At 50.4% G+C, this 12074-nt stretch overlaps 1 protein-coding gene across 1 annotated transcript in view; it reads left to right on the top strand.

Moving 5' to 3' along the window:
* Positions 1–12074, top strand: part of STK10 (serine/threonine kinase 10) — a 51304-nt gene that overhangs the window by 35617 nt on the left and 3613 nt on the right. The window contains exons 7-16 of the mRNA XM_086621582.1: positions 703–784; positions 1640–1774; positions 2568–3107; positions 6218–6348; positions 8330–8453; positions 9704–9883; positions 10125–10217; positions 10380–10509; positions 10941–11065; positions 11647–11835. Of these exons, the coding sequence (XP_086477708.1) occupies positions 703–784; positions 1640–1774; positions 2568–3107; positions 6218–6348; positions 8330–8453; positions 9704–9883; positions 10125–10217; positions 10380–10509; positions 10941–11065; positions 11647–11835 (1729 nt within the window). The remainder of the gene's footprint in view (positions 1–702; positions 785–1639; positions 1775–2567; positions 3108–6217; positions 6349–8329; positions 8454–9703; positions 9884–10124; positions 10218–10379; positions 10510–10940; positions 11066–11646; positions 11836–12074) is intronic.

Below are 12074 nucleotides of genomic sequence, written 5' to 3'. Positions count from 1 at the left end.
CTGGAGATGGTCAAGAGCTCCTAAATTTCTTTCCTGGAATTGAAAGCTGCTTCTGCATTTTAAAAAATCTAATCAGTTAATTTTTTTAGTGTTTTGGTTTGGTGGGGTTTTTTTTAATCATGACAAAATGTGCTGCATGATAGCCAGCAGCAAATTACTGGGAGCGCACTGGAGTCACAAGCGTTGTTACAGCAGTTCAGGTAGCAGGCAGGAGGCTGCTGATATCAGCAGGCAGACCGGGAGTGCTTCCTCTGAAGCTGCTCAGAAGCCAAAATTGGATCAGGGACATGCTCTGTATCTCAGCTGCGCTTCACAGGCTGAGAGTGCCCTCCTATGGGGTTCCTGGTCCTTCACAGCCGTCCTTTCACTCTGCGGCTGTGGGGATGGGTCTTGGAGCATCCTTGTCCACAAGCAGCTCCACCATGGGCTCCCTTTGGAGGACAACTGATGATGTCCTCTCTGCCTTGGCCGTGGGGCGCAGTGGCTGGCTGTCAGTCCTGCCATCCGTTGCTATCACAGGTAAAGCAAAATTTAGTGCCTCACTTGGCCGCGTTGCTGATTCTTACTCCTCTGCTGGGAGTGAAACAGTGATTGTGGCCAGTTGCAAACTGGGACACGATCTGCAAAGAGATGAAGCAGACCCCTGTGGTGTTCGAGGCCTTTCCCTCTTCTGAGCTTCTCACCAACTAACTCTGTTTTAAGGTCCCTGGAGTTCAGAGACTTCCTGAAGACGGCACTGGACAAGAACCCGGAAACCCGGCCCAGTGCTGCCCAGCTGCTGGAGGTAGGGAGCAGCACTGGCCCCTGGGCTGGGTCTGCAGCTGCCTGCGGCTGTGAGTGTCCCAACCACCCGTGTCTGTGCACCTGCGTGGCAGACAGCTTGGATTATACCTGGTTATCCCAGATTTAAATTCAGCTCTCTTCGTTTCCTCCTGTCCCCTTCCAAAACAGCAGCACATGGAAGATGCTTTTCCCCACTGACTGCAGACGCTCTTGCTCTGTGGTGCTGGCTGCATGCTGCCCGCCCTGCACCGCAGGAAGCGTGCAGTGGTCTCTGCAGACCCGAGGGACTCCCCCGCCTTTTGCTGAAGCTCAACACAAACACCCACTGTGTGCACTGAGCAATTCGAGCTGAATTTCGATTAAACCTTCCCCTGTGCTCTCTTTGCACCCAGGGGTCCTGCAGACTGGCTCTTGCCCTGCTCCTGGTGGCACCCTGCGGGCTCGGACCCGCACCCTGGAGTTTGCCCCGCCTGCGGTGAGAGGGGGATGTCTCCTCTGCAGCGACAGCCCCTTGTTTAAATGCAGCTGGTGCTTTTGTTTGGAGGATGTTGACATAAAGCAGCTTTGCAGAACACCACACTTTGAGCATCTGTCTGTAGAGCTGGTGCTTAACCTCAGCATCACGTTCTCTCTTGTTCACCCTCATACGTGCAGCACGTATCTGTAAATTCATCTTGGGGGGTGGGGGGGGTTAAGCCTGGTGACACTGGCAAGAACTGTGTCTTTAAGCCTTTCAGTTGTTTTAAAGCAAGACGTGGTCCTTGCCATCGCCATCCCTGTGCACTGACTTGGCTTCGAGCTCACGAGGTCCGTTTTTTGGCCACCTCGCACATGTGCATTGTGCTTGGCTTTTCAGCACCCCTTCGTCAGCAAGGTGACCAGCAACCGGGCTCTGCGCGAACTGGTGGCTGAGGCCAAAGCTGAGGTGATGGAAGAGATTGAGGAGAGTCGAGATGAAGCGGAAGAAGATGACTCATCGGAGTCTGCCTCGGTGAGTGCTCCCAGCCCTGTGCTGGTGGGTTTGCCAGTGTGGCTGTGATAGGGGAAAGAGCTCAGCAACTTTTCCAGGCTCCAACAGGCTGGTTTACAGCTGTTCTGAGTTCCGTCAGGTGGAGGGAGAAGTAGTTGCGTGGCCAGGGAAGCGCTATTTTTGGTGGCTGCCAAGGGAGTGGAGAAACAATGATGCTGGTGGGTGGTCCAGCTGCCCATTCACAGGAGGGGCTTGCAAAAAGTGGTTTTTTTTTTTTTTTTTTTAAAAAGTGAAAAGTAGACCCTGGTACAGCTGGAGAAGCTGGAGTGGGAGCAACGCCAGCAGCATGTGGTGCAGTGCTGAGGTAGCACCAGCCCCAGGAGGGAGCTGGACAAATGTGCCCCTGAGCTGGACTCTCTGAAGGGGACAGCATGGGGCTGCTGGGCAGCTTTACTGGGGGACATGCCTCGACCTCCCTCGTCTCTGGCAAAGGGCAGTGATTAATCCATGGCGGAGTTAGCCACAGGAAAAGGTGTTCAATGTGCAAACTCCTAGGCTGCCTCTGAAGAATTTGCAGTTTCTGGAGCTCCCCCACTGTGCTGTTTCCTTCCAGCCAGTGTCCATAGTCCTTGGGACCACAAACCTAAAGAAAGATAGAAGTATCCCAAGGCAGTTGTTCTAAAAGGGAAGATTTCCTCCCAGTAACTGTTTAGCTGTGGGTGACTTTGGTCTGAAGCATGGGGACTTGCAGTTCCTGCAGTTGTGTTAAAGTGGTGGTGCAAAACGTAACACTTTCCCTTCACTGTCTCTGCAGCCCCCCGGTAAGCACAAGCGGGACCCCTCTGAGGGGAGTCAGCTGAGTTTTGATGGGGAGAAGCCTTCGGAGTCTTCCTCACCCAAGGCAGTGAACGGACCTGTGGGGACTGGCAAGGAGACTGCAGATGGACAGAGCGATAAAGTCTCAGATGAAGGGATGAGCAGCGACAATGACAAACTGGAGAGCAACCACTCCACAAAAACCCTTGGCAGCTCTGCCGCCTCAGCCACCCAGGGCAAGCCAGACATCCTGCAGCCCGGACGGCTGAGTAACTCAACGGAGCGGGACAAGCAGCCCAGGCCAGGGAGCAAGGAGCGGAAGAGCATCGGAGAGCACCTGGAGAGCAGCCGCCTGGAGAACTTCACAGAGGAGAAGCTTGTGAATGGGAGCTTGGATCCTGCGGCGCCGTTCCCCAGCAGTCGGTCCAAAGGGGATTCAGATTCTGGCAGCACTTCAGCCTCCGAAAGCATGGACCTCACCATCTCCCTGTCTGCTGACCTGTCCCTCAACAGAGAGAGCGGCTCCATCTCGCTGAAGGTGAGTGTGTGTCTGAAGGCAGAGGGTGTGGAGAAGGAAGGGCAGCAACCCCCTGTTAACAGGTGCTGAGGTTTCTTCCCCTCTTTAGTCAAGTCTCTGAAATTCATACCCCTTCCTTGAGAAGGAGGTGTGTGTGCATGCATCAGCCATAGCCCCTTAAAATCCTTCCTGAGGAAGCAACATGCTTCTTAGGGTCTGGGAATCTTGCTTTTAATCCCTGAGCATGACAGTGAAGATCACTCAGGTGTCACTCTGATACAGAGTGCTGTGCAGTGAGGTAGCCAGAGAGGCTCGCAAGGCTGCTTGTGATGCCAGCATTTGGGCTTGGAGCTCTGCAAACAAACACAGGGCCAGCAAGGAGGGAGGAAGACCATCTTCAGGCAAAGCCTTTGATGGTTTGTTTTCCTTGTCTGTGGGATGCCCGTCCCCGCTGGGCTTAGAGTGGCACAGCACAAGGTGCTGGTTAAGCTGTGCTGTGGCACGTGGTATGTCCTCAAAGGGAGGAGAAGCTCTCAGTGGAGCTGCTGCAGGTACTTGTCCTCTGCTGTCCCAGGCCACTGAAATCTAATGCAAGTCCTAAGTTTTGTAACTGTTTTTGGGTCCCTGAGAAGTGTGAAGTAACCATGCCACTCACCTGAGTTGTGTAGTCATAAACAATCTGAGCAAGGGCAAGTATGAAACCCAAAATGTGATTTCCTAAGCTTTATCTATTGCCTGTCACTCCACTGCTCTTTCCTAGAATATCTAGCCCAAGGAGAAAGCTTATTTGGGCTGGTGCCTCTCAATTTTTTTCAACCTGCCGTACATCTGGCTTGGTTTGTGTCAGCAGTGACTTGCACGAAGACCTCCCAGATTTCTTGGCTTTGCTAAGGCTTTCTGGAGCTGGGAATGCTTGTGAACCAGAGCTGACCAGGTCAGCATGGCTTAGAGGAAGAGGTAAAATAACTGGAATGATATTTGATGGACTTCAGAAGAAGAAATGTGTGTGACTTGAGAGGGCAGTGTGATGCATTGCACAAGATCTTTATCCAAGTGCCTGCATGAGTGATAGCTTCCCAGCACAGAAACGTGCCTGAAAAGCATTCTCGGTAAAACTTTCCTCCGCTCCTGTCTCCTGCTGTGAGCGTGAGAGCCAGCATCCCCGACAGGAGCCCGCAGTCGATGTGGATCCCTAATGAGGAACGTGTGATGCTCTTGTGTAGCAAATCACTCCTCCTCACGGCCTTTCCCATGACACTTGGTCTCCTTGAGGCCAGCCAAAGATGCATGCAATGCCACACGTGGAATTGTTCTCTCTAGTTGGTCCCCTAGAAGGGAAAAGGAATTTTTCAGGTTTTACAGAGAGTAAGTCTCAAAGAGATGCTCATGTTAGATCATGGTTTGAATTGCCCCAGCCAGAATCAATGCTCAAAACAAATTAAATGGCATCTCTCAGAGCAAGGTGTTCAAGCAGAGCTGTTCTCCAGGAGTGATGCTGCTGGAGGGCCCTGGGAGAGTGCCCTCCCGAAACCTCTGCTTTGCACAAGGAGTTGTGAGCGTGTGGGGGGTACTGGGCTGTGCTGCTCCCTCCTCATCCAGGCTCCTTGCCCAGCCTTAGCTTCATGGGGTTAAACTTCCCTGCTCTGCCCTTGCTCGTGTTCCTGGTGCTGCTAGATTGCGTGCACAGGGTGCCAGGCAGGTTGCAGCAAGAGACGGGGCAGCAAAGAGTTAAACCATTTCTGGTTGTAAATATTAACTACGACATGCTTTTGTATCACAGGCTAAACTACAAAGTGACTTCTTACTACCAGACTTCTTTTCCAGTTGCTTATAGTTTAGTCCAAAAAAACCTCACTTTTCTTGGGCAAAAAACATCCAGGTCTTTTCTTTCTTCAGAAATATTAAGGATAAGAAATCTACAGGTGAGTTTGGAATTGTTATGCGAGAGCATTACACCTCCCTCGTTAGGGATTCACATCGGTTGCGGGCTCCTGCGGGGGATGCTGGCTCTCACGCTCACAGCTGGCAGAGAAAACGGTCAGAAAATAGGGTGCAGGCAGACTGAGACAGATAGGGTTTTGAAAAGGTAAACTGAACTTTCTCAGATACAACTGTTTATGGAGATAGTTGTTTTGAGTATCTGGCTTGAATTTCTGCAGTCTGACCTGCGTGGGTACTGGGCGTTCACTGCTTTGGCTGGAACCCTTGGGAGCTGGAGGAGGCACGCTAGGACGTGCGCTGTGAGGTGTGCTCTGAGTGAGTGCCCAAAATCAGTGTCCCAAATGAGCAGTTTCTCAGACTCTTCTCTAGAGAACAGTTTACTTCCCAGGAATGTTTGAAAATACATTTACTTGTGTTCAGGAGAGGATGCTGGCCTGCTACCGAGGGATAACAGAAAAGACCAGGAGAAAATAATAATGCTGGTTTTAGTTCTGAGTTTGAGTAGCTCCATGGATAAAGCAGAGCCACTCATTCAAGAGTGAAGAAAGAGCCTGGGGACCACGCAGTGACTGGGCACATCCCACTGCAGTGGCCCCGGGCCAGTGGGCACAGGCAGCAAGTCCCAGCGCAAGGTGGTGGGCACTGCGGGTGGCTCAGACAGCTGAATGTGGGCATTTTCTCATTTGAAAACACGAGAGTTTTAATCAGCTGGTTTACTTCAATTTGGGGCAGTCAGAGCCTCAGTGATGCCTTGCCTGCCTTGCACCCATGGGCATGCGGGGGGTGCCAGCAGATCAGAGGGCAGCAGCTTTAAAAGGAATCATTGCAAGCTTCATGTTGCATGGATTCCTCGACACTGCAATGCAGGGGGGTCCTGGCATCCCCCGTCAGGCTCTGGTTTAGATGGAGGCAGTGGTGGGTTGTCTTTGCTCCAGGTCAGGTTTCTCTAGGATGGAAATCGCACTGTACTGCACTGTACTGCAGCATAGTGGGAAGGGCTGCGTGGCTGGAATGGTAACTCCAAATCTGCCGGTGATTTTTTTTTTTTTTGGCTCGATGTGGTTTCCTTGCTTATGTTCTTCATTAACAACAGCATCAAAACTGCTCTGAGGCTTCCAGCTGTAGCACCCTGTGCAACAAGCCGGGCAGCTGCTTCATGGCCTCCTCCTTTCCTCCCCTGCTGAACTCAGGATTCGCGGATGCACAAGAAGACGCTGAAACGCACCCGCAAGTTTGTGGTGGACGGTGTAGAGGTGAGCGTCACCACCTCAAAGATCATCAGCGAGGATGAGAAGAAGGATGAAGAGATGAGATTTCTCAGGCAAGTGGATCACTGGGATGGAGGGAGGGCAGGGCACCAAGCCAGGGCAGATTTTTTTTTCCTCTGCAAGCAAATCCAGGAGTGACCTAAGTCCTCTCATTTTTTTTGTTTTAGTCCCATTTGGACAGGACAGCTGTCCAGTGTGGACATCACTTCTTTTAGCCTGTCCTTGGCTGGCAGAGGGCTTCCTGTACTGCATAAGCTCAGCTCTGTTTGCATGCAGGGGAACAAGGGATGCATCTCGGGGATAAGATACAGCAAGGCTGAGGACAGAAGTTTGTACTGTGGCTGGCTCTGTCCTCTGGGGATGACTGAATATGCCTCCAGGGCTATAGACATGCTGGCTTAATGGAAATAAGCACAGAAATCTTCTCAAGATGCTCCTCTTCCTTTTGTTCTTGTATCTCCTCAGACGTCTTTAACAGAAAGGCCAAGGGAGTTGTAAACTCCTTGAGCATCACTTAGTATTCATGGGTGTATCCTCCCTGCCTAAGCCTTTAGGAGTCCTTTGTGGATCTTACAGCTTTCAAACCTCCATGACCCTTTCTCAGAGAGAGAAAGTGCTGTTTCTAGCTCTGTTACTATCAATAGCAACACTGGAGTGAAAAGGCTCTTAAAATAATTAAAATTACAATACAAGCAACACAAATGGTTTTGCTTGATGCCATATTCTAGGCTCCTTTGTGCTGCTCTGAGGGACTCCCTGAGAATATAATCTGTCCCAAGCACTGTGTGTCCTTGCAGCAGCCTTATTCCTAGGCCCTAATATCAGATCCATGCAGAAGCTCATCAGATACTAATTTTCCCGTGAGAAGTGCGTATAACCCTGATAAAACACAGGGAATATGCGTACTAGCATATAGGGAATTTGCAGGCACATCTGCTTTCTCCTGGTCCACTCTTAACTGTGGTGGCATCCTTGAAAAGAGGCTCCTTTCTAATTTTTAAATAGTGCCTGTTCCATCTGGGAGGTGGGGAAGGGACAGAGGCTTGGGTTGGAAAGTCTCTGAACACCTTTTGGGAGAAGCAGTTATTCCCTTGGGACTAGCTAGCCGGCACCATCAGCTCTTCTGGCATCTTGACTTGCACTTAAGGAGCTTGTTTCTGGCTTTTTGGAAGATGCCAAGGTATTGATTTTAGCTTAGAAAAGAGCACACCATATTGTGCTAGTTGATTTAATGGGGCTTGAGTTTGTTTTGAAAGAAGAAATAGTTCCAAAGTGCTTTTTCCCGGGAGGGCCCCCAGAGAGGGTTGTACTCAACGTGAGAGAGTAGTGCACAGCAGCGGAGGTCACAGTGGGGATCCTGCACAGGGAAACTGCTGCTGCTGGTCCTTTTGCATGGTTCATCAGTGATTTCCAGCTTGGTTGGGCACAAACATGGCAAACGGGCTCGAACACAACCATCTGAGCAGAGGCACCCTTTTACTGGATGTGAAGCTTGGTGACTGAGTGAGAATGCAAAATTGTGGTAGATAAGTCAGAATTTGGGAAGACTGCCCCGTCTACCACCCAGGCCTGGACAAGAAGTGGTGAGGAGCACAAGAGCCAGACCAAGGCAACACCAGCTTGACCTGAGCTGTGTTCCGAAGACCTGTGTGCGCTAACCCAGCTGGCAGAACCGGGTATTTGGACGTGGGCTGGGAGAGTGGTGCCTGCAGAATCACCTCAGGAACTTTCTCAGGGCTTATTTGAGAGGCTGTGATTGCTAATAGGCCTTATTTGTGAAAACTGACAGTTTGCCAACAGCTAATGTAATTAGCATCCTGCTTCCTCGGAGCGCTCTGGTATCACAGAGCGCATCAGTCAGTTGGTATTTACCTCCTGCCTGTGCTCAAAGCATGCGGCATGGTGCTCCAGGATGGCCATGCGGCTTTCGTTCCCTGCTGAAATGATCTGGTTATTGATTCTGCCACCTCTGCTCAGCTCTGAACTTGACTGACTCTATATTTCTCTCTCCCCCTCCATCTTAATCTTCTGCAGGCGCCAGGAACTGCGGGAGCTGCGTCTCCTTCAGAAGGAGGAGCACCGCAACCAGGCCCAGCTCAACAGCAAGCACCAGCTGCAGCTGGAGCAGATGCTCCGGCGCTTTGAGCAAGAAATGTCGGTACGTGGGCAGGGAAGGAGACGCTCCTGGTATCTGCTAGTTCGAATTCTCCCCTGCAGATGCCCTGTGAGCCCTCACACAGGGTGATGCTGTCTGGGTTGCAGCAGTCCTGGGGCATCGTGTCCAGAGGGAGCAGGGCCACCGAGGAACCCCTTTGGGATTACAGGGATGAGATGGTTTCGTGGAGGACAGAGCCTTTTGTGGATGTTAAGCACATGCAGCCTGCAGCTTGGGAAGCACTGAATGCTATTGCCTGGCATGCTATAGCAGGGGAAGGGTTGTTCTGGACTTTCCTTCTTCAATAATCTTTTCTTGTCTGTCTGTTCGTGGCTACTGTGAGAAACAGTTCATAGTGCTGTTGTATTCTGAAGAAAAAAGCCCTTTAAATGTAAAAGCAGTCTGGACAGAATGTGAGAGCAGGAAAACTAGCAAATTTGAGTATAAATTGAAAAAAAGATAAATTAGGCTTACATACCTAGTCTCTCTGTGGGCAGCTTGCGTTGAAGTAAAATAATTTTGTAGGTAAGTCCCTTTAAAGCTTTTGTGAGCCATCTTTTAAATACCCGTGTATGAATTCCCCCAGTATGTGCACCTGGTAACCCCATCCCCTCGCAGGAGCCATCACTTAGTCATGTGTTCTGTTATATTTCTGAAGTCTTGATGTGCCATGTCTGTGAATTCCCGTCTTACCAAGTCACTTCTCATCTGTGAGACCTATTCACCAAACAGTGCGATGTGCAAAAGCCCCAGACCTGTTTCCTTTACCCTTTCCCTGGAGGATTTTGCAACCTGCTCCCATTGATACCTGTGTGCTCCATCCCTGCTACTCGCAGGGAGGGAGAGATCAGGCACAAGGGCGCTGTCGGAGCGCAGTGCCCTCAAACTTGGAAATCCTGGTCTGCAGAGAAAGAACTGTTGTGCTTGAGCTTCGCTGCCTGCAAATATTTGCCCAGGGCCATGGGTCCCAGTGGGATGCTGTACATCAGGACGTAAGCAAGGAGAAAAGGTTGAAATGCACTAGAACAAATTCAAAAACTGCTTTGTGCTCATGCTAGAGCTGGCTCTGCCCTGTGTGCTTCATGCAGTGTTATTTTGAAATTTCTCTTCTTTGTGTTTAGTAAAGAGGCTTAGTTCATGCAAGGACAAACTCCCTCTCCTTTCTATTTTTTTTTTTTTTCCCCCTTTAAACTTTCGGAAGGAAACAAAGCACAGAGGAGACTGAGGTTAACCTCTGTTCCCTTCCCATATAGACAAAGAAGAAGTTCTATGACACTGAACTGGAAAACCTCGAACGGCAGCAGAAGCAGCAGATTGAGAAGATGGAACAAGATCACTCGCTGCGCCGGCGGGAGGAGGCCAAGCGTATTCGCCTGGAGCAGGAGCGAGACCATGTCAAATTCCTGGAGCAGCTGAAGCAGATGAAGAAGGAGGTAAAAATGGGGATAGGATAGAGGAAAGCTGGTTTCCTGCATCTGTTTCTTCCAGGAAAGCTTCAGCATTTCTCCATAGCAGAACTTGAGAGGGAAGCAGTTGTTGGTGTTTTAGCAGGAAGCTCTTGCTTTTCTTTGGCACACTTCAGCGTTTCCTGAGGTCCGTCTGTTTAGCAACATTGTATGGGGTTGTTCTTGGCCTAAAGTTACCTGCTGATAAATGTAATTTCCCTTCCCAAAGGTCAAGAACGAGGTTGAGAAGCTGCCACGGCAACAGCGCAAAGGGAACATGAAGGTGAAGATGGATGACTTCGTCCAGAAGAAACAAACCATGGTAAGGCTGCGAGAAGATTGCCACAACTCCAGGATTGAGAAACGCGTAGTAGACAGAAGCATCCTTCTTCCTTGAGGGATTGGCAGTTTCTAAAATACCACCAGATGCTTTTCAAGTTGCAGCAGAAGGAGGCCTCATGGTGGTACTGCTGTTTTCTTCCAGGAACAGGAGTTTTTGGCCAAGCAGAAGGAGGACCTGGAGCTAGCCATGAAGAACATCACTGCCCAGAACAAAAAAGAGATCTGTGACAAGGAACGCGAGTGCCTTAACAAAAAGCAGCAGCTCATGAGAGGTGGGTGGCAAAAGCTGGAAAGGAGGAAAGCAAACGCTGTAACGATGGGTTTATCCAACGCTGGTTCTTCCCACGCAACAGATGCTGTGACAGAGTTGCAAGCTGGCAGGATAGGATTTAGAAAAAACATCCTTGCCAGATCCTGTCTAAATGTTTAACAATAATAATACTTAGCACTTGAATCTTCAAAGCGCTTTACAAATACGAACCAATTAGGCTTCATAATTGCAAGAAATGATTCTCTGATATGGTTTGCAACCAATTTATCTTGGAAAACAGGAGGTGAATGATCAGCGCCCCACCCCCCGCCCCCCCCACCCCAGTCTGCTGTACTGCTCCCGTGTGTAAGGATCGCTTGTGCTTGGGATGCTGCACATGATCAAGCTGGGGGACCAGGGTGGGTTGTCTCCTGACCCTTCTCCCTTCCTCAGACCGGGAGGCGTGCATCTGGGATCTCGAAGAGCATCAGCAACAGGAGAAACACCAGCTTGTCAAGCAGCAGCTAAAGGACCAATATTTCCTCCAGAGACACGAGTTGCTCCGGAAGCATGAGAAGGTGAAGAGTTAGCGCCTTTCTACGCTGATGCCGGTCAGCAGGGCTGCGTGGGTGTCCCCAAAAGGGAGGTTTCCTTCCCAGGCTGTGAAGGGTGGATGGTAGATTAGGAGTTGAGAGATTTGGTCATTATTAGTGAAAAGGGACTGGAATAATCATAGAATCATAGAATGGTTAGGGCTGGAAGGGACCTTCAGAGGTCATCTAGTCCAACCCCCAATCAACCTGCTTGCTTGGGATGTATATTATGCGCTGCATGCATTTAATGTACAAGAAGCAGGTGTGAATTTTGGCGGCTTTTCTGGAAATCTGTCACTGTTCAGTCTGTGGGATGGTGGATTCCCAGAGCATCAAGTGAAGACCAGCACACCTCATGGTTGTTTCTGCTTCATTCCAGCCCGCTTCTCTGCTTTCACAGCATGTTCAGTAGCTGCCCTCACCTCTTTTTCCTCTTGGAGCTGTCTGTCACCAACCACCTCCATGCAACTCCTGTCTGCTCTCCAGCTCTCTTTGGTCTCCTCAGCTCTTTCTTGTTGGCCTGAGGTGTCCTTCCTCCTCTGATACCTGTCCCTCTGCCATTGCAGGAAAGGGAACAAATGCAGCGATACAACCAGCGCATGATAGAGCAGCTGAAAATTCGGCAACAGCAGGAGAAAGCCCGGCTCCCAAAAATCCAGCGGAGCGAAGGGAAGACGCGCATGGCCATGTACAAGAAAAGCCTTCACATCCACTCCAGCGGGAGTGCGTCTGAGCAGCGGGAGAAGATAAAACAGGTCAGGTCTTGCAAAGGGCACCAGGGTTGAGGCTTGGCTTGGGAGCAAAGTACTTTGCTGGCCTACTGCCAGAAGGGAAGTCGGAAAAAGGCAACTGTTCCCAAATTTCTAACCCACTGCAGGGAGCCAGAGGTCTTGGCTTTTGTGGCATCAGGTGTGGTTCTCAGCACTGCTTCCGTTGTGACTAGTATTGCGAAGCATCCTTGGGGTTTTTCTTTCTTTCCTATATGATAGTGCGA

This window comes from Tauraco erythrolophus, chromosome 16 (assembly GCF_009769465.1).
Source record: "Tauraco erythrolophus isolate bTauEry1 chromosome 16, bTauEry1.pri, whole genome shotgun sequence".
In the NCBI taxonomy this organism is placed as follows: domain Eukaryota; kingdom Metazoa; phylum Chordata; class Aves; order Musophagiformes; family Musophagidae; genus Tauraco; species Tauraco erythrolophus.
Note: the sequence above shows the minus strand (reverse complement) of the source record. Positions and strands in the feature narration are given on the sequence as shown.